The 22,671-nt window shown below is 39.9% G+C and overlaps 2 protein-coding genes across 2 annotated transcripts; one reads left to right on the top strand and one right to left on the bottom strand.

The window, feature by feature from the left end:
• Positions 1 to 6,136: 6,136 nt before the first annotated feature.
• LOC133640598 (gastrula zinc finger protein XlCGF57.1-like) lies at positions 6,137 to 13,053 on the bottom strand. The gene is made up of 2 exons (XM_062034108.1): positions 12,732 to 13,053; positions 6,137 to 8,304 (listed from the first exon to the last, which is right to left on the bottom strand). Exon 2 carries the CDS (start codon positions 8,252 to 8,254, stop codon positions 6,332 to 6,334), a length of 1,923 nt encoding a protein of 640 aa, XP_061890092.1. The 5' UTR covers positions 8,255 to 8,304; positions 12,732 to 13,053; the 3' UTR covers positions 6,137 to 6,331.
• A 2-nt stretch (positions 13,054 to 13,055) lies between these two features.
• LOC133640651 (zinc finger protein 260-like) lies at positions 13,056 to 22,671 on the top strand. Its single transcript, XM_062034194.1, has 4 exons — positions 13,056 to 13,180; positions 15,195 to 15,228; positions 15,302 to 15,535; positions 20,669 to 22,671. The coding sequence occupies exons 3-4, from the start codon at positions 15,313 to 15,315 to the stop codon at positions 21,994 to 21,996; spliced, it is 1,551 nt and encodes a 516-aa protein (XP_061890178.1). The 5' UTR covers positions 13,056 to 13,180; positions 15,195 to 15,228; positions 15,302 to 15,312; the 3' UTR covers positions 21,997 to 22,671.

Here is a 22,671-nt window from a genome sequence, read left to right as displayed (position 1 = left end):
GCCAAACCATCGTTTTATATATTCCTTCTTTCACTGTCTGGGTGTGCGCTAAAGCTAAACAGCACCACCTGACCACGAAAGGAGATGTTGGTGTGTAAGTGTCTGGAAAACAACTGCTTTAAGTCATAACTTAAAGGTTGGCGTTTGAGCTAGACAGGTAGTCTCCTTTCAAGGATATGGTTGTCACTTTTGCATTCCGAAGTCCCAATTAGGGCCTCTTTTCCTACGAGAAGTGATCCAATCCACCTGCGAGTATCAAACTAAGGGGCCTTATCTTATCATGTGCTCAAACTGAAATACCACTGTTTACTCAAACCTGATGGTTTGCTTTCTCCGAGATGAATATGAACATTCACCAAGTGTAGAACATGATATGAGTCAATTAATACACTTCATTTTACATACTCAGGAGTTTGCACTTAACCTGCTCTCTGGAATATTCCCCCGGTGACTGTGTGAGTTTTGTGTAAACATGTTGATACACATTGTTACAAACTGAGAGGAACATCAACCTCTCATAAATATTGTGTGTCTGAAACTGTCTCGTTTTTATGAACAACATAAAACAATCAGTGCATCATCCTCACATGACAATTCATCTTCCTGTAGACAATTTATTCAAAAATAGTGTTAATAATAAATATAAAGTTAGTAAACATGTGAGAGTAAGAAGTAAACAAACCTGTTCTGTGTAACACAACTTGATGTTTCTTGCGCTCAGACTAATATAACCGGATGCAAACAGTTATTAACGATGTTTACTCTATTTAATAGAGTCTAATAAAGGACATATATGTGTACATGGACGCACAGATTAAGAACACTGAACTGTGACGACTGCAATAACGTCTTCTATGCCACATCAATGTGGAATGCGCTCCCGACACGTGTAAAAGAAAGGGCATCTCTATCCTCCTTCAAAACCGCAATAAAAGTTCACCTCCAGGCAACTTCAACCCTAAACTAACACCCTCCCCGGATTGTTAATAATCAAATGTAGATACTTTTTCTTATGCTTTCTGATCTCTCTCTCTCTCTCTCTCTCTCTCTCTCTCTCTCTCTCTCTCTCTCTCTCTCTCTCTCTCTCTCTCTCTATGTCCACTACTTGCTGTCCATATCCTACCAAGTCAGACCTACACTGTTTCAATGTCCATTTCTGTGTTCTCAATTATTGATGACTGAGTCGGCCAGTTGTTGGGGTAGCGACCTTGTGTGTCAGCATGTCTGTGGTCTTCTTTTAATTATATTTTTATTTATTTATTTATTTATTTTTTATATAAATAGATTTAATTATTTTTATTTATTTTTTTTTTCCTTTTTTTTTTTTTTTTCTTTTTCCTTTTTTTTTTTTTTTTTTTTTTTTTTAAATATATTTTATTAATATTATTATTATTATGTATTTATTTATTTATTCCCCTACCTCAGGGGGGGGGACTCGGCGGGGTGGTTGCTGGTTGTTCCATCTCCATCGTTGGGGTCCCTGCGGGTGGGGTGGGTGGTTCCTGTGGCCCCGTGCTGGGTGGTCCTGTGGCGGCCGGCTTGGGTGGGGTGGCCGTGGGCTGGCCTCGCCGCGCTCTCCGGGGGTGGGGGGGGGGGCGGGGGGGGGGGCTCGTGGGGGCCCTGTTGCCGGTGGGGCGGGGGCGGTCTTCCCGTCCGGTTGCGGGGGGTCTCCGGGCCCCTCGGGCGGGGCGTCCCGCCTTTCTGTCCGTGTGGGGTGTGGTCTCTCGCTGGCTTAGGGTCTGGCTGCCCCCTGTTTTTCTCGTGCCTTGTCCTCTGCCGGGTGCGTCTGTCTGCGGCCTGCTGCTGGCCCTTGTGGGCGGCACGGTGGGCCAGGCTCTGGGGTTCCTGTCGCTGTCCGGCTTGGCTGCGTGGGGGCGGTGGCCCCTGGTTTCCTGGGCACCACACCTACTGTTTGTGGGATGGGTTCTCGGGGAGGCTGGGGCCGTACTCTGGCTCCCGCACACACTGGGAGTCAAATGTATTGTACATGCAAATTCACATATACTCACACACATACATACACACATACATAGGTACCTACGCTCCCACATACATATACAAATAAATACAGTACATATTTACACACTCAAAGTTCGTACATCCACACGTACATTCATTATACAAACATACTGTATACACATACTGTACATATACATTCACTGTAAAAACATACATATACACATACTGTACATATACATTCACTGTACAAACACACACATACACATACTACACATACATTCACTGTACAAACACACACATACATATACTGTACATATACATTCACTGTACAAACACACATTTACACATACTGTACATATACATTCACTGTTCAAACACACATACTGTATACACATACTGTACATATACATTCGCTGTACACACATATACACATACTGTACATATACATTCACTGTACAAGCACACATACACATACTGTACATATACAAGTACATGTGCACACATACACTCATGCACATAATCACGTTTCATCAAACATATATTAACGTTGTTGCCCTAGGGTAAACTGGGTATAACACATGGCACACTGACAAAGCTTAACCTATTGTTACTATAACAATCTACAAGGTTAAGGTTGCTTCTCTTTCTTCCCCTCCATTTTTCTGCATTCTTTCGTATCTCAAGTTATCATTACGTATATGTATTGTTGCATTTGAACAATTGTATTGTTGATAATAAAGGTAAAGTACTGGTATTGTTTATTATCAATAGCACTATTTCTATTGGTATTCATATTGCTCCATTTTTAGTGTAATAATGCTCATTGTCATTTCTGTATATATATTTTTTGTAATTTTCGCTAACTGCTTATTTGCTATTACTTTTACCATCATATTTGTACATGTCATATTTGCTGATGTTGCTCTTTTGTTGTTGTGTTTGCTGTTGTTGTTTTTGTCTCTCTGTCTAATCCCCCTCTTGTCCCCACAATTCCCCCCTCTGTCTTCCTTTTTCTCTCTTTCTATCCCCTCCTGCTCCGGCCCGGCTGCACCAAATGATAATATAAATACATTTAATAAAGTCAAAATACAAGTAAGGCAACAAGAGAAGTATCCTACACTTCTCTTTTGTAAAGTAAATCTGAACAGCCGATATGGGCATCTACATCTGCTATATGATTTGCCCGAGAAGCTGGGCAGGACATTATAAAAAAAAATAAAAAAAATAATTGATGACTGAAGTGATGATAACAACCAAACCTCTTCCCGTCCACATCCCACACCCCGGATTGTAAATAATGTAAATAATTCAATGTATATACCCTGATGCTTATCTTGTGTGATGACTGTATTATGATGATAGTATATATCTGTATCATGAATCAATTTAAGTGGACCCCGACTTAAACAAGTTGAGAAACTTATTCGGGTGTTACCATTTAGTGGTCAATTGTACGGAATATGTATTTCACTGTGCAACCTACTAATAAAAGTCTCAATCAATCAATCAATCAACCGTCAGACGCCATCTTGCTTTATCCTCGCCGTGTTTGGTTCGCGCGCAGTGTTGTCAGATCTCGCGAGAGAAGCAAGTATTTATTTTGGCTTTATACATTATTTGTGCAGTTTGATACAAAATAATATCATTAAATTTCAATATTTTTGACTGTAAGAATAGTGAGTGAGTATGGTCCAGATATCCAACCTTGTTGATGATGCGTACAGCTCTTTTCTGAAGTATAGTTATTGAATTTAATGAGCTTTTATAATTATTCCCCCAGACTTCCACACAGTAGGTTAAATATGGTAAAACTAATGAACAGTAAAGAATGGGGAGTGATTTGTGATCCAGAACCTGCTTTGCTTTATTTATTACTGAGATGCTTCTTGACAGCTTAGATTGTACATGTTTTATATGTGATTTCCAGTTAATTTGATCGTCAATTTTAACTCCAAGGAATTTTATTTCAAAAACCCTTTCAATATCCACCCCATCTATTTGTATCTGCACCCTTGTTTCACGTGTCCTCTTTCCAAACAGCATTAACTTAGTCTTAGTCAGGTTTAATGACAATTTATTATAGTCAAACCAAGTTTTTAGTTTACTCATTTCTTCCATAATGACTTCCTGCAATTGATTTAAGTCATCCCCTGAACAAAAAATATCAGTGTCATCAGCAAATAACACTAATTTCAATAATGTAGACACTTTACATATATCATTGATATACAGGATGAACAGTTTTGGCCCCAACACTGACCCCTGGGGGACACCACAAGCAATATCCAAACATGATGAACAACAATCCCCCAACTTCACAAACTGTTGTCTCTTATTTAAGTACCTTTTAAGCCAATCTAATACAACTCCCCTGATTCCATACTTTTCCATTTTATTGATTAATATATCATGGTTAATTGTGTCAAATGCTTTTTTTAGATCAATAAATATTCCCATTGCATATTGTTTCTTTTCTATGGCATTTGTGATTTCCTCTACTGTTTCAACTATTGCCATTGATGTAGATCTGTTTGATCTAAACCCATATTGACAGTCAGAGAGTAATTTATGATTTTCTATAAATGCATCCAACCTGTAATTGAATAGTTTTTCTAATATTTTAGAGAATTGTGGAAGTAAAGAGACGGGTCTATAGTTTGTGAAGTGGTGTTTGCTCCCAGTTTTAAACAGAGGTATAACTTTAGCTATTTTCATTTCATTTGGAAATGCGCCGGTTTGAAATGACAAATTACAGATATATGTTAATGGTTTTGATACCCCTGTAATGACCTTTTTCACCAATGCCATACTAATGTCATTGGAGTCAGTGGACATTTTGTTCTTACATTTGTTTACAATATCCAACACTTCTTCTTCACCCACTGCATTTAAAAACATAGAATTGGGATTTCTCTCCAACAATCCCTCCATATTTTTACCAGTTGTCCGTGGATCTGGGATTTTTTCTGCAAGTTCAGGTCCAATACTTACAAATAATTTATTGAAGGCATTAGCCACATCTTCAATATTATCATTTTCTTTACCATCATTTGTGAAGTACGTTGGATAGTTATTTGAAGAGGTACTGTTTCTTATAATACTGTTTAATAAATTCCATATTCCTTTGATATTGTTTTTATTATCATCTAGTAATTTCTTATAATAATCTCTCTTATTTGACCTTATAAGTTGAGTTAATTTGTTTTTATATTTTTTATATTTATTTTCTGCTTCTTTTGTTTTCAATCTTATAAATTCCCTGTAAAGAGTGTTTTTCTTTTTGCAAGCATTTTGCAATCCCTTTGTGATCCAAGGACAATTGGTATATTTTATTCTACTGGTGCATTCTTTTATTGGGCAATTTTTATCATATAATGACCTAAATATTCTCAAGAATATATTGTAAGCACTATTAACATCACCATTTTCATAAATTACATCCCAATTCTGCTCCAGTAAATCATGTTTAAATGAACTAATGGATTCCTCTGATCTCGTTCTTCTGTATTGGGTTGGCTTTTCTAGTTTTTTTGTCCTGTAGTTTCTATTAAATATCAGAAAAACTGGGAGGTGGTCAGTGATATCTTTGATCAATAGCCCACTTACGGTCTTATTCTCAATATCATTAGTGAATATGTTGTCGATTAGAGTGGCAGAGTGAGACGTAATTCGACTGGGTTTGGTGATTTTGGAATATAGACTCATACTGTACATTGTGTCAATGAAATTATCTATATCTTTAGTTTTACTGGGATTTAACATGTCAATATTAAAGTCTCCACAAATGAAGACAGCTTTACTAACGTTACTCTCCTTTGAAAACAGGCATTCCATCCAATCTGTAAATTGTTCAATGCTTGTACCTGGCGATCTGTATATACAACTAATAATGACATTTGTACTTTTTTCCATACAAATTTCAACTGTTAGACATTCAAGTAGGTTATCAACCACAGTTGTCATATCATCCAGACGTTTGAATCTCAAGGTGTTATCCACATAATCATAATATGAACTAAGAGGGATTTATGTGTACTCAAAAGAAAAGCTTTGAACAAATGTAAAACAAATATGTACATCATATAAATGAGTTCATCTATAACATCGATAATAATTAAAAATTATTTCTCAATATCTCAATACACATAAAAAGTATTTGTAACATGTTTTGTCCTGTTTATTCTCACCTTTACAGTCAAAGTGTAGTATTCATTTTTAAATAAAAGTACACAATAGTGTATATTAAAACATGTACTTGACTGAAAAAAGCAATAATCTAAAATATCTAATCTATAAATGTTAGAATCTACGTGCTGACGTTCTTAGAAAGTCAAAGTGAAAGTTTTGACAGTTTATTTCAAATCCTGCATCTTCATTTGCTGCTGCTGTTCTCACCAGCACACTTGTGTTTCTTACACTGGTACTTAGAAGAGAATCTTTCACCACACACACTGCAACTCAACACTTTCTCTCCTGTGTGTGTTCTCATGTGTCTTTTCAAATGCTGTCTATGTATAAAACTTTTACAACATACTGAACATGAAAAACGTTTTTCTCCAGTGTGTATTTTCATGTGTGCTTTGAAATGGTTCTTTAGAGTAAAATCTTTACCGCAGATTGAACATGAAAAAGGTTTTTCTCCAGTGTGTGTTCTCATGTGTTTTTTTAAATGGTACCTTTGAGTAAAATCTTTACCGCAGATTGAACATGAAAAAAGTTGTTCTCCAGTGTGTATTCTCATGTGTGCTTTGAAATTGTGCTTATGAATAAAATCTTTACCACAGATTGAACATGAAAAAGGTTTTTCTCCAGTGTGTGTTCTCATGTGTTTTTTGAAATGGTCCCTTCGAGTAAAATCTTTACTGCAGATTGAACATGAAAAAGGTTGTTCTCCAGTGTGTATTCCCATGTGTGCTTTGAAATGGTGCTTTTGAGTAAAATCTTTACAGCAGATTGAACATGAAAAAGGTTTTTCTCCAGTGTGTGTTCTCATGTGTTTTTTGAAATGGTCCCTTCGAGTAAAACCTTTACTGCAGATTGAACATGAAAATGGTTTTTCTCCAGTGTGTATTATCATGTGTGCTTTGAAATGGTGCTTTTGAGTAAAATCTTTACAGCAGATTGAACAAAAAAAAGGTTTTTCTCCAGTGTGTGTTCTCATGTGTACTTTTAAACTTTGATTTCTTACAAAACTTTTACCACATTCTGAGCAGGAAAAGGGTTTTTCTCCAGTATGTACTCTACTGTGTATTTTCAAATATTGCCTATGAGTAAAATCTTTACCGCAGATTGAACATGAAAAAGGTTTTTCTCCAGTGTGTGTTCTCATGTGTGCTTTTAAACTTTGATTTCTTAAAAAACTTTTACCACATTCTGAGCAGGAAAAAGGTTTTTCTCCAGTGTGTTTTCTCATGTGGCTTTTCAGATGACAATGGTATTTAAAAGTTTTGTCGCAGTGAGAACATGTGAAGTGTGTGTTGTCAGTGTGACATGTCTTATCATCTTTAGAGTCTTCATCATCAGTGTCAAGAGAGTGTGACGTTGTGTCCTCACTATCTGATAGTGGAGCTAAGAGCTTGTCTGCTTGTGATCCTCCACAGTGGTCTCCATCAGCTTCTGTTGTCATGTGTTGAGTTGAGCTGCTGCTTGGAGGCTCCGCCTCTCTCTTCTCCTCACTTTCACCTTTGACCTCATCATCTTCACTCTTCACAGGGACACCAATCACTGGGAACTCCTCCAACCATTCAAGATGCTCTCCCTGCTGACTGATGCTGTGTTCCTCCTCTTCCTCCTTAATGTGAGGGTTCAGTGGATCCACCGCGTCCTTTTTAAAATGGAGTGTCAGTGGGTCCTCCTCTTCCTCTTTAAAATGGGGTGTCAGTGGATCTATCTCTTCCTCCTTAATGTGAGGGCTCAGTGGATCCACAGCTTCCTCTTTAAAATGGGGTGTCAGTGTGTCCTCCTCTTCTTTTTTAAAATGGGGTGTCAGTGGATCCATCTCTTCCTCCTTAATGTGAGGGTTCAGTGGATCCACCCCTTCCTTTTTAAAATGGAGTGTCAGTGGGTCCTCCTCTTCCTCTTTAAAATGGGGTGTCAGTGGGTCCATCTCTTCCTCCTTAATGTGAGGGTTCAGTGGATCCACCGCTTCCTCTTTAAAATGGGCTGTCAGTGGGTCCTCCTCTTCCTCTTTAAAATGGGGTGTCACTGGGTCCTCCTCTTCTTTTTTAAAATGGGGGATCGGTGGGTATTCCACTTCCTTCTTAATGTGGGAGGGCAGTGGTTCCTCCGTCCGCATATGGAAGTTCCACTTCTGTTGCTCAGAGTGAAGATGTTCTTCACAGACGTCTGCAAGACAAACACACCATCTCTGCTCAGTCACACAATGCATTCAGTACTTTTACATGCACTTAGGAAAAACAAGTTATCGTATGAACTGTCTTGAAATCTCAGTGACGCACAAACACGCTGCTCTTTACAACATTATTCACAGGAAAATAAAAACAAACCAGGACGACAGGACAATATGGTTTAAAATTGATTTTGTGATCCATTATTTCATATAGAATTACTAATAGAACCATTTTAAAACAGGCTACACAGGCTCCTAATTTAGTTGCTGAAATATGCAGTAAAATATTACATCCTTTCCAGTATTATTGTCTCAAATAAAGTAACCAGATATTAACAGTAAATAAACAAGTACATTAATAATAATTGTTTCGACAAAATAATACAATTAGAAATGACACAATATGTTACTGCATATATCAGCTGCCAAATTAGGAGCTTTTGTAACCCGCTTTGAAATTATTCTATTATCAATCATATACCAAATGATATATTGTGATATATATTCTTATTAGGATATAGATTTTAAGTCATATCCCCCATACCAAACATTGGTTCGCCAAGTCATTTTGTTTGGCCCACCAAATATATTTATTTCTATATTCTTCAGATGGGTGTGTATGTTTAAAATGTTGTACTACTGTTCTACATCATGTGGAAGTGCCATGTCATGGGGTTGGTGGGCTTTCAACTAGGGGTGTGACGATACGGTCAGCTCACCAAAGGATACTCGATATTGGCTTTAGGAGAACGAGACAATATTTTAGTGGTTAACATGATTCTTACACAAAAATGTGTACTCCATGTGTGTATGAATGTACTTTCCCTTGTGTGCTTAGTTTTACTGTAACTTGACCTGAAGAAAGATGTGGGAGCAGGTACTCATTCACACTCATTCGCACAAAAGGGTTGTTTCTTACTGTTATTAATATTTCTGGTTCCTACATTATATATAAATATAGATCAATGCAGTCTGCAGAGATACAGTTCGTAAGCACACATGATTGTTTTTTTTTATGACAAAAAACAAAACAAAAAACCAGTGGGACAAATTTTCAAGCGTTGACTGGTCCGCAGTTACAAAAAGGTTGGGGACCACTGATTTAGAGCACTTTATAGGCAGAATAGAGCAGCTACCAATGACTCAATTGTTAGCTAACTTTTGCTAAGGTTTATTTTCTATTGAGGATGCATTAACCATCGACCTGCTCAGTGGCCTTGTGGTTAGAGTGTCCGCCCTGAGACTGGAAAGTCGGGAGTTCAAACCCTGGCCGAGTCATACCAAAGACTATACAAATGGGACCCATTGCCTCCCTGCTTGGCACTCAGAGTCTAGGGTTGGAGGTTAAATCACCAAATGATTCCTGAGTGCGGCCTTCACTGCCTTCACCACACCTAGTGTGTGATTACCATTGGGACCTTAACTTTAACTTACATAGGGACAGTGAATGAGTCCAAAAAGTGCAGTTCTCCTTGAAATTAGAAAATAGAACAAGATATCATGTGAAGTTAATTATATTTATATAGCGCTGGGAGCAGGTGGGTAAAGTGTCTTGTCCAAGGACACAACGGCAGTGACAAGGATGGCAGAAGCTGGGATCGAACCTGGAACCCTCAAGTTGCTGGCACGCCCACCCTACCAACCGAGCTATACCGCCCCGAGTAACAAGAACATAATATATTAATAATAAAATGCCTCATAGCAAATGTGATGACTTCATCTTAATACTGTCCTTTTTGGGGCTTTCCCTTTTAACGGGCAAAGTCCTCACAGGGTCTTTTGTCCTAATGACTGTCTGGTTAAAGTGAAGAGACTATAATTTAGGAAAACAATTTATTTACAAATGGACTAGGATAAGTCACTCATTTTTACAGGTAGCTAAAGTCGGGATATAATTAAGATAATGAAGGATGAAGTGATTAAGAAATGTTTAATATAGATTAGAATAGGCCGTGCAACTAATCATATGTCCTGAGTTCCAGTTGAAACTGGGTGCAAGTTCATGCCCACGCACATACAATCTTATCGCCCACATTCTTGCCACTGTTTACGTGGCTTCTTGGCCGAGGTCTGAAGGACAACACCTGATATAAAGTCGAAGTCCAGGGAGAAAAAAGCACCAGTCAATATCGCACAGAAGGAACCTTCCTGGTGTTACATGACGGCACGACCACCAAGCTGCGACACCACTACAAAGGCTCCTCCATGCTCGTGCTTGCACCACAGCCTGAAGTACCAGCAATGGCTGACATCTACTGGGTACGCCTCCTCTCGGGAACGAGTGAAGGACAAGGACTGATCCAACTGTTCTATCAGTGAAAGCCTTGGCTGACTGAGCTGCGTTCGAATGTACCGCCACCTGTTATGATCACCAGTCAGACGACTCATACCAGGAGGCCTTTGACTCCTACATATGTTGGAACTCAGGGTGTGGTTGATCATGTTGACCTTTTATTGCAACAACTAGCATGGTATAAGACGGACACCATTGCTGTCCCACATTGTTCCCTTGCTCTCTGTCCCGCCTACCAAGCCAAAGACTTAGGTCCAATGACGAAACAGGGCGTAGCTGCCGCTGATTGGACCGACATGCAAATACCACATTTTCAACACTCTCCGTTGTCGGTTAAAAACATAGCTATGGGCTGCACTTTGGACACACCTGCTGTAGGCTACGAGGAGCTAGCAGCTACACAACAGCTAAGCTAAAACAGCACATTTAAGCATATCAAATAATTATGGTTGCTTAATACGTACACAAAGTCTCCAAAACATAAGTCTTGACAGAAAGTATCCAGTAACAAACGTGTCCGCATCGTTCAACTTTCTGCGCCATGAACTTGACTTATTGAATTATTGTGGCCACTAGGTGTTGTGAAAGATCAAATTGAACAATTGCAAAAGCATCCGTCATAAGGTTAGTGTTTGTATTATATTTGTGTCAATATGTATAAGCATCTTTAGCCTTCCCGGGAAGGTCTATTCAGGTGTACTGGAGAGGAGTTTACGCCGGATAGTCGAACCTCGGATTCAGGAGGAACAGTGTGGTTTTCATCCTGGTCGTGGAACTGTGGACCAGGTCTATACTCTCGGCAGGGTCCTTGAGGGTGCATGGGAGGTTGCCCAACAGGTCTACATGTGCTTTGTGGACTTAGAGAAGGCATTCGACCGTGTCCCTCGGGAAGTCCTGTGGAGAGTGCTCAGAGAGTATGGGGTATCGGACTGTCTGATTGTGGCGGTCCGCTCCCTGTATGATCAGTGTCAGAACTTGGTCCGCATTGCCGGCAGTAAGTCGGACATGTTTCCAGTGAGGGTTGGACTCTGCCAAGACACTGATTCTGTTCATAACTTTAATGGACAGAATTTCTAGGCGCAGTCAAGGTGTTGAGGTGATCTGGTTTGGTGGCTGCAGGATTAGGTCTCTGCTTTTTGCAGATGATGTGGTCCTGATCTTCAGCTCTCACTGGATCGGTTCGCAGCCGAGTGTGAAGCGACTGGGATGAGAATCAGCAGAATCAAGGTTCTCGCCCGGAAAAGGGTGGAGTGCCATCTCTGGGTTGGGGAGGAGACCCTGCCCCAACTTGGAGTTCAAGTACCTCGGAGTCTTGTTCACGAGTGAGGGAAGAGTGGATCGTGAGATCGACAGGTGGATCGATGCGGCGTCTTCAGTAATACAGACACTGTATCGATTCGTTGTGGTGAAGAAGGAGCTGTGCCTGAAGGCAAAGCTCTCAATTTACCGGTCGATCTACGTTCCCATCCTCACCTATGGTCATGAGCTGTGGGTTATGACCGAAAGGACAAGATCACGGGTACAAGCGGCCGGAATGAGTTTCCTCCGCCGGGTGGCGGGGCTCTCCCTTAGAGAGAGGGTGAGAAACTGTCATCCAGAAGGAGCTCAAAGTAAAGCCGCTGCTCCTCCACATCGAAAAGAGCCAGATGAGGTGTTTCGGGCATTTGGTCAGGATGCCACCCGAACGCCTCCCTAGGGAGGTGTTACGGGCACGTCTGACCGGTAGGAGGCCACTGGGAAGACCCAGGACACGTTGGGTAGACTATGTCTCCCGGCTGGCCTGGGAACGCCTCGGGATCCTGGACGAAGCGGCTAGGGAGAGAAAACTTTGGGCTTCCCTGCTTAGGCTGCTGCCCCCGAGACCCGACCTCAGATAAGCAGAAGAAGATGGAAGGATGGATGGATGTGTAACACAACTTGATGTTTCTTGAAAACAGCGTCCAATAGTTGATGTTGTCGCTCCTTCTCCTCTTTTGTTGGACAAAGTTCCTCCTCGTACTCTGCTGTCGTTTTTTTTCTTTCTAACATCACAAATATTTCTTCAACGGCAGCAGTTAGTAGCTGATTCAGCAACGCTCACATCATTTGTAATGTAGACATGTTCACACAATAATAACACTTTACACTTACATTGGATCTCTGCTTTGATGTGTCGATCACTTCCGCCTCTCTTTGTTAGCAGCTAACAAGCTAAGCTAACCAGCAGGCTAGGCTAGCACGTCAAAGTGCCCTCAGACTAATGTATCCGCATACAAACAATTAATAAAGACGTTTACTCTGTTAAACGACACACATGTGCACATGTACGTTGTAATTAAGACCAAGAAACCATAATAACCAAAACAACGTATTCTCCTTCAGACGCCATCTTGTTTTGTTCTTCCTCCTGTGTGACGTCATCGAGGTGTTCTCAACCACGGAACAAATGTTGGCCAAACACGTGTTTCACTGGGACAATAGTGAGTGGTGCACACTTCCTTTGCCCAGACACAGAACAAAAAAAAGTCCCATTTAAGAGTTGCTGGTGTAACAATAGGAAGAATATATTCCACTCCTCTCTTGTACATGCGGCTTATGAGGTAATATCAATTATATATTTTTATATTTTTTATCTTATTTACCTGATATGTTGTTCGAAGCTAACGTGCTAGCGTTAGCCCGCTAGCAGGCCTTTGAAGCAAATGCGAGCGTTTTTTTTAGGAGTGTATTTTATATGTTCTCTATGAGAATTATATTGACTTATTTAATACTTTAACTGTTTTTTTTTTTTTGCTGTAAAGTACAGTCACGCTTAACATCATTAAATGTTTGTTACTAGAAAGGAACGAACGTCTCGTAATTTAAGTCTGGAATAAGTCACATGGTATAATAATAATAATACATTTTATTTGGTATAGCGCTTTTCAGTGCACTCAAAGACGCTTTACAGGATAAAAATAATTATTATGACAGTGTAATATAATGTATTACACATACATTGCAGTAGTCTACTTTGTGTCGGTGCTAACTTTATTAGCAATAAATACAAATTATGTTGTTTGCACGCACTTCTATTACCTTGATGACATCCATCCATTTTCCTACAGCTTGTCCCTTTTTGGGGTTTTGGGGGGGCGGGGGGGGGGGTGCTGGAGCCTATCTCAGCTGCATTCGGGCGGACATATCATGGAAAGTAAATCAACTGATGCCTGTTATTACGAATACACTATTTGCACAATTGTAAGTGATTACATATGTAAGTGAATATTTAATGAAATAAATGTTAAATATTAATAATGGCTTTAATATGCTGTACAAAAATTGAACATGCATCAATATTTTGTTTGTAATCGAAGCATGAGGTACCCAAATATTCTCAAAAAATATATAAATATACACTATATCGCCAAAAGTATTTGGCCACCTGCCTTTACTCACATATGAACTTGAATTGCCATCCCATGGAATTGTCCAAAATGTTTTGGTATCCTGGAGCATTCAAAGTTCCTTTCACTGGAACTAAGGGGCCATGCCCAACTCCTTGGAAAAACAACCCCACACCATAATTCCTCATCCACCAAATTCCACACTCGGCACAATGCAGTCCGAAATGTAGCGTTCTCCTGGCAACCTCCAAACCCAGACTGGTCCATCAGATTGCCAGATGGAAAAGTGTGACTCATCAGTCCAGAGAAGGCGTCTCCACTGCTCTAGAGTCCAGTGGCGACGTGCTTTACACCACTGCATCCCACGCTTTGCATCTGACTTGGTGATGTATGACTTGGATGCAGCTGCTCGGCCATGGAAAGCCATTCCATGAAGCTCTCTGTGTTCTGTACGTGGGCTAATTGGAAGGTCACATGAAGTTTGGAGCTCTGCAGCAACTGTCTTTGCACTATGCGCTTCAGCATCCGCTGACCCCTCTCTGTCAGTTTACCTGGCCTACCACTTGGTGGCTGAGTTGCTGTTGTTCCCAATCTCTTCACTTTTCTTATAATAAAGTTGACTTTGGAATATTTAGGAGCGAGGCAATTTCACGACTGGATTTGTTGCACAGGTGGCATCCTATGACAGTTCCACGCTGGAAATCACTGAGAGCGGCCCATTCTTTCACAAAATGTTTGTACAAACAGTCTCCATGCCGAAGTGCTTGATTTTATAAGTGATTAGGACACCTGATTCTCATCATTTTGATGGGTGGCCAATTACTTTTGGCAATATAGTGCACGTATATTCTCACGCCAGCACATTTTTAAGGTGTGACATACTATCGCACGGCCACACTCGCTACACGTGCTTCGCTGCACTTCTGTTTGTTTTCTGTTGGTTTTAAGAATGTTGCTTTCGCAGAAGGATGAACGAGGAGAGGATATTGCGTGTAAAAGTAAAGCCAACTAATCACACTTTGCAGTCCTGGTCACCATTGACGTGAGGTCGGACTATTTTGGAGGTGCACGTCAAGGTTGGCTGGTAGGTTGGTAGTGGGAGGAGCGAGTTGGCGTCACTCGATGTTGCAGCACAATGAAACTTTTATACGTGCAGCCTGACTTAATGCAGTCAAGATCATTTACACAACTCATAATAATCAATAACTGATGATTATTCCATGTGTAGAAGAACATCACCGCAAAGTCTCTCAGTCCACTTGGAAAATATTGTATTTGAGAGACTAAAAAATATTTGAGACATCTGAGCTGAAGTTTGTTTGTGTTGTCTTGCAGACGTCCAACAGATGAACGCTCGTCAAGAAGAACGTCCCCTTCAGCAGCAGGAGGATCCACAGCCCCCCCACGTTAAAGAGGAAGAGGAGGATCTCTGGGTTACTCAGGAGGAAGAGTGTCATCCAGGGCAGGAGGAGGCTGATCTCACCAAGTTTCCACTGACTGTTGTCTCTGTGAAGACTGAAGAGCGTGAAGACAAACCACCTGAGTCCTCACAGCTTCATCACAGTCCAAGTAAGCACAACATCCAGATGTCATCCAATATGTATGCTAAATAGTAAAAAACTGCTAGTACAAGGCAGCTAACATTACAGGTAATGGTAGGCCTCTATTGTGCCTTTAAAATCACCAACATTACTCCATTTACTTGTAGTGACCTGTATATTAACCAAGTATTAGCAGCATTGTAATTGTAAGAGCTAACTTCGAGGAACTACTTTTAGTCAAACAGCTCCTTGCTCGCAGAGAGGTAAGACTAGCTACTGAGCTGCTGCTGCATCGCCGCTGAGTTGGTAAAAGTTTGTTCTAGGTTGTAAATCATGCCTCACGCTTGTATCGGCGAAGGTCGTGGCCATAGACCGAGAAGTTGGTCAAATTAGTTTCAAACCCAAAGACGTCGCTAGGAAGACACGGCAAGATGCTCATTTCTTCCCAGCATTCTTGACCCAAGGAGTGAGGATTATGCTCAATATATCAGCGAAACGGAGAGAACGTGTCTCGTGCTGAAAGATATAAACATCCCATCAGTCAGCATCCCGGTGAGAACAGACATTGTACAGTAAGTGATTTTTTTTTTTTATGTTGATAGTTTGTATTATCTTGTTTAGCATTTAACAATACTGCTACATGGATAGATAGATAGTACTTTATTGATTCCTTCAGGAAGATCAAAATGATGCTTAGTGTTTCACTAAAGCTGCATCTGTTTAGCAATCAGCTTCTAAAACTTGTAGCTCATCCTCCAAAAACATAATTTTCTGGAACAGAAGACTAGAGTTTCGACTCGGAGAGAGAAGGCAGAGCTTGAATTGCAGTTTGGTTGGCACCGTGTATTAAAGGCCTACTGAAATTAAAAAATATATATTTAAACGGGGATAGCAGACCCATTCTATGTGTCATACTTGATCATTTCGCGATATTGCTATATTTTTGCTGAAAGGATTTAGTATAGAACATCGGCGATAAAGTTCGCAACTTTTGGTCGCTGATTAAAAAAAAGCCTTGCCTGTACCGGAAGTAGTGTGACGTCACAGGAGGAAGGATTCCTCACAATTCCTCGTTATTTACAATGGAGCGAGAGAGATTCGGACCGAGAAAGCGACGATTACCCCATTAATTTGAGCGAGGATGAAAGATTTGTGGATGAGGAACGTTAGAGTGAAGAACTAGAGAGGCAGTGCAGGGTGTATCTTTTTTCGCTCTGACCGTAACTTAGGTACAAGGTCTCATTGGATTCCACACACTCTCCTTCCTACACTACAAAGACAAGATATTTGATGTTCAAAGTCATAAACGTTTTTTTTTTTTTTGCAAATAATTAACTTAGAATGTCATGGCTGCAACACGTGCCGAAGTAGTTGGGAAAGGGGATGTTCACCACTGTGTTACATTACCTTTTCTTTTAACAACACTCAATAAACGATTGGGAACGGAGGAAACTATTTTTTGAAGCTTTGAAAGTGGAATTCTTTCCCATTCTTGTTTTATGTAGAGCTTCAGTCGTTCAACAGTCCGGGGTCTCCGCTGTCGTATTTTACGCTTCATAATGTGCCACACATTAAGTACCCACACTCTTTTTTTACGAAGCCACGCTGTTGTAACACGTGCTGAATGTGGCTTGGCATTGTCTTGCTGAAATAAGCAGGGGCGTCCATGAAAAAGACGGCGCTTAGATGGCAGCATATGTTGTCCCAAAACCTGTATGTACCTTTCAGCATTAATGGTGCCTTCACAGATGTGTTAGTTACCCATGCCTTGGGCACTAACACACCCCCATACCATCACACATGCTGGCTTTTGAACTTTGCGTCGATAACAGTCTGGATGGTTCGCTTCCCCTTTGGTCCGGATGACACGAAGTCGAATATTTCCAAAAACAATTTGAAATGTGGACTCGTCAGACCACAGAACACTTTTCCACTTTGCATCAGTCCATCTTAGATGATCTCGGGCCCAGAAAAGCCGGATTTGGCGTTTCTGGATGTTGTTGATAAATGGCTTTGGCTCTGCATATGTAACCTATACGTGCTACAAATCAATGCAATATATATGGGGTTTTATGGACTAGGAACAGAAGACTAGGGTTTCGACTCGGAGAGAGAAGGCAGAGCTTGAATTGCAGTTTGGTTGACAATTTGTGAGGGACAGCAGATATATACACACAATAAGTTGAATGGCCATTCAGCATGAAAGTAATTTGGAAAACAACAGTTACTATATACATATGTACAATTCTAATTCCATTATTAGTGTATCTGGATCTTGAATAAATCTCAGTTCAGACTTAGAGTTCTTGAAAAAAGGATGGCAGTACAGTCCATGTACTGCAGGTTAAAGATGAAAAAATGTAAAGGGTCGGCTCGAGAGCCTCCTACCTGCCCAGACAGAACAGGTGGTGGGTTTCCTGGCTGGAATCTTCCAAGAACAATCCTTGGACTAGATGCTTTTTCCTTAGCTCGCCATCAAAAAGAGAAGCCTGGCCTGTGTAAGAGCCAGGACCATTCTTATAAATCCATGTGTACACAAAATATCTTCATTACCGTAATTTCCGGACTATAAGCCGCACCTGACTATAAGCCGCACCAGCTAAATTTAGGGGAAAATACAGATTGCTCCATATATAAGCCGCACCCTTGTATAAGCCGCAGGGTTTTGATGTGTAATCACCGTAGTATATAGGGGTTCCTGCTACCACGGAGGGGATTGTCGGGACAGAGATGACTGTTTGGGAACGCAAAGCGTCCCATTTATTAACAATAAATCTTTCAATCATTCAATCAAACTTTCACATCTTTGACATGGCGAACAGCATTCGTGCAGAGTACAAATAATACAACGGTGCAAAGTAATACAAAGTGCTCGCCTGTACGTTATCAAAATAACCAGCCTACCGGTATATGAAAAGTCAGTCTTTAATCATTGTGTCATTGTCTTCCTCCTGTGTACTAAAACCACCGAAATCCTCTTCGTCTGTGTCGGAGAAGAACAGGCCGTAAATAAGCCGCACCCTTGTATAAGCCGCACCCTTGTTTAAGCCGCAGGGACCAGAACGAGGGGGAAAAGTAGCGGCTTAATGTCCGGAAATTACGGTAAATAACACTAATTGTATTATAAAGTATTCAGAATATGTTCTAGTTCTTTCCTCAATATTGTACAGTATAAATCAATAAACATGTCAGAATCACAATATGCAATATAATGCTAAAATAACTATTAGCAGCATAAATATGACTTATACAAAGCAGTCAGTGCACTAAACGTGCTTATTATCAAAACACATTAAAAAGTACATTCAATACACAAGTAGTTATCAAAGGTTTAAATCATAAACCTTGTATATGGACGATTGAGAATATGCTACAAAGACTGTTGCAATGAAACAATGGAAGAAAGACTAATATATTTTCATAAACATGGACTCACCAACTCTTCTACAGTCACACACAGTTTAATGAGAAAAAACTCCAGCGCTGGTAGTCGGCTCTATAAAGTTACAAAATAGGCATTTTAGTTTAGACTCAGTCAGCACAATATTACAAGTGAAAACGAGAATAAAAACTTACCTTGAGCAGAAATACAATCGGTCTGTTTACTGGCCACTTCCTGCTACCGGCTTATAAGCACAGCTAATTGGACCGCGGCGGTCACGTGACTAGGAAGCACGCACAGCAAGCAAGAGCATACCGGTCACTTCCTGCTACCGGCATATAACCAAAGGTGATTGGACTGTGGCGGTCACGTGACTAGGAAGAGCGCAAAGAGTAATAAAAAGCAAGATAATACCAGTCACTGCAAAAGGTATGGTTTTGACACCTGCGTTACACATAGTAGAGCTTTAACTTGCACTTACAGATGTAGCCACCAACTGTATTTAGTGACAGTGGTTTTCTGAAGTCTTCCTGAGCCCATGTGGTGATATCCTTTAGAGATTGATGTTGGTTTTTGATGCAGTGCCGTCTGAGGGATCGAAGGTCACGGTCATTCAATGTTGGTTTCCGGCCATGCCGCTTACGTGGAGTGATTTCTCCAGATTCTCTGAACCTTTTGATGATATTATGGAGTGTAGATGTTGAAATCCCTAAATTTCTTGCAATTGCACTTTGAGAAACGTTGTTCTTAAACTGTTTGACTATTTGCTCACGCAGTTGTGGACAAAGGGGTGTACCTCGCCCCATCCTTTCTTGGGAAAGACTGAGCATTTTTTGGGAAGCTGTTTTTATACCCAATCATGGCACCCACCTGTTCCCAATTAGCCTGCACACCTGTGGGATGTTCCAAATAAGTGTTTGATGAGCATTCCTCAACTTTATCAGTATTTATTGCCACCTTTCCCAACTTCTTTGTCACGTGTTGCCGGCATCAAATTCTAAAGTTAATGATTATTTGCAAAAACATGTTTTTTATCAGTTTGAACATCAAATATGTTGTCTTTGTAGCATATTCAACTGAATATGGGTTGAAAATGATTTGCAAATCATTTTATTCCGTTTATATTTACATCTAACACAATTTCCCAACTCATATGGAAATGGAGTTTGTATTTGGTGGGCCAAACAAAATGACTGGGCGAACCAATGTTTGGTATGGGCGATATGACCTAAAATCTATATCCTAATAACAATATATGTCACGATATATCATTTGGTATATGATTGATAATAGAAGAATTTCAAAGCGGGTTACAAAAGCTCCTAATTTGGCAGCTGACATATGCAGTAACATATTGTGTCATTTCTAATTGTATTATTTTGTCGAAACAATTATTATAATGTACTTGTTTATTTACTGTTAATATCTGGTTACTTTCTTTGACAAAATGATACTGGAAATTATGTAATATTTTACTGTATATTTCAGCAACTAAATTAGGAGCCTGTGTAGCCTGTTTTAAAATGGTTCTATTAGTAATTATATATATGAAATAATATAACGCAAAATCAATTTTAAACCATATCGTCCATCCATAGTAAAAAGTCATGTCGTCCTTGTTTGTTTTTATTTTCCTGTGAATAATGTTGTAAAGAGCAGCGTGTTTGTGCGTCACTGAGATTTCAAGACAGTTCATACGATAACTTGTTTTTCCTAAGTGCATGTAAAAGTACTGAATGCATTGTGTGACTGAGCAGAGATGGTGTGTTTGTCTTGCAGACATCTGGGAAGAACATCTTTACCCTGAGCAACAGAAGTGGAGTTTCAGGATGCGGACAGAGGAGCCACAGCCCTCCCACATTAAGAAGGAAGAGGTATATCCTCAGATCCCCCATTTTAAAAAGGAAGAGGAACACCCACTGATCCCCCATTTTAAAGAGGAAGAGGAGGACCCACTGACCCCCCATTTTAAAGAGGAAGCGGTGGATCCACACAGCCATCACATTAAAGAGGAAGAGGAGGAACACAGCATCAGTCAGCAGGGAGAGCATCTTGAAGGACTGGAGGAGGTTGATGTCACCAAGATGCCAGTGACTGGTGTCCCTGTGAAGAGTGAAGGTGATGAGGTCAAAGGTGAAAGTGAGGAGAAGAGAGAGGCGGAGCCTCCAAGCAGCAGCTCAACTCAACACATGACAACAGAAGCTGATGGAGACCACTGTGGAGGATCACAAGCAGACAAGCTCTTAGCTCCACTATCAGATAGTGAGGACACAACGTCACACTCTCCTGACACTGATGATGAACACTCTAAAGATGATAAGACATGTCACACTGACAACACACACTTCACATGCTCTCACTGCGACAAAACTTTTAATGACCGTAGCAATATGAAAAGACACATGAGAACACACACTGGAGAAAAACCTTTTTCCTGCTCAGAATGTGATAAAAGTTTTGTAAGAAATCAAAGTTTAAAAGAACACATGAGAATACACACTGGAGAAAAACCTTTTTCGTGTTCAATCTGCGGTAAAGCTTTTACGCAAAGGCCCAATTTCAAAGCACACATGAGAATACACACTGGAGAAAAAAAAATGTCCTGCTCAGAATGTGGTAAAAGTTTTGTAAGAAATCAAAGTTTAAAAGAACACATGAGAATACACACTGGAGAAAAACCTTTTTCGTGTTCAATCTGCGGTAAAGCTTTTACGCAAAGGCCCAATTTCAAAGCACACATGAGAATACACACTGGAGAAAAAAAAATGTCCTGCTCAGAATGTGGTAAAAGTTTTGTAAGAAATGGAAATTTGAAATCACACATGAGAACACACACTGGAGAAAAACCTTTTTCCTGCTCAGAATGTGGTAAAAGTTTTGCAATAAATCAAAGTTTAAAAGAACACATGAGAACGCACTTTGGTGAAAAACCATACTCCTGTTCAAGCTGCAACAAAAGCTTTTGTCGCCTAATAACTCTTACAGCACACACGAGAACACACACAGGAGAGAAAGTGTTGAGTTGCAGTGTGTGTGGTGAAAGATTCTCTTCTAAGTACCAGTGTAAGAAACACAAGTGTGCTGGTGAGAACAGCAGCAGCAAATGAAGATGCAGGATTTGAAATAATCTGTCAAAACTTTAACTTTGACTTTCTAACAACATCAGCACATATAACATGTGTGACATCATTGTTGTGTGTGTAACACCATTTTGTTAATATGATTCTAACATTTATAGATTAGACACTTCAGATTAGTGCTTTTATTTCAGTCAAGTACATGAGTTAATATACACATTTGTGTACTTTAAAATGAACAGAACAATTTGACTGCAAAGGTGAGAATAAACAGTACATAAAATATGTTACATACGATAAACATTTTATGTGTAGATATTCATAATTCACTTTTATACTTATTCATAATAGTGTTTTATAAATGTTTTTTAAAATAATGAAGGGTTCTATAGATGAACTCCTTTATATGATGTACATATTTGTTTTACATGTGTTCATACCTTTGCTTTTGAGTACACATAAATCCCTCTTAGTTCATATTTACTGGTTCACATCTGAAACATCTTCTGGACCACTTCTGGAAGCATATTATTATTTACTTTATACATCATTTGAGCAGTTGTCTTTTATACAAGATCATTTATTTTTAAAATGTGTTACTTTATGAATCATTTGTTGGGTCTCTATAATCCATTCTAGTAATTCTCTTTATTACTCTCTTGTGTAATATGAATATTGTTGTGTGATTGTTTTATATGCATGTCC

Source organism: Entelurus aequoreus, linkage group LG23, assembly GCF_033978785.1.
Source record: "Entelurus aequoreus isolate RoL-2023_Sb linkage group LG23, RoL_Eaeq_v1.1, whole genome shotgun sequence".
Lineage (NCBI taxonomy): Eukaryota > Metazoa > Chordata > Actinopteri > Syngnathiformes > Syngnathidae > Entelurus > Entelurus aequoreus.
This window is presented reverse-complemented; position numbering and strand designations above follow the sequence as displayed.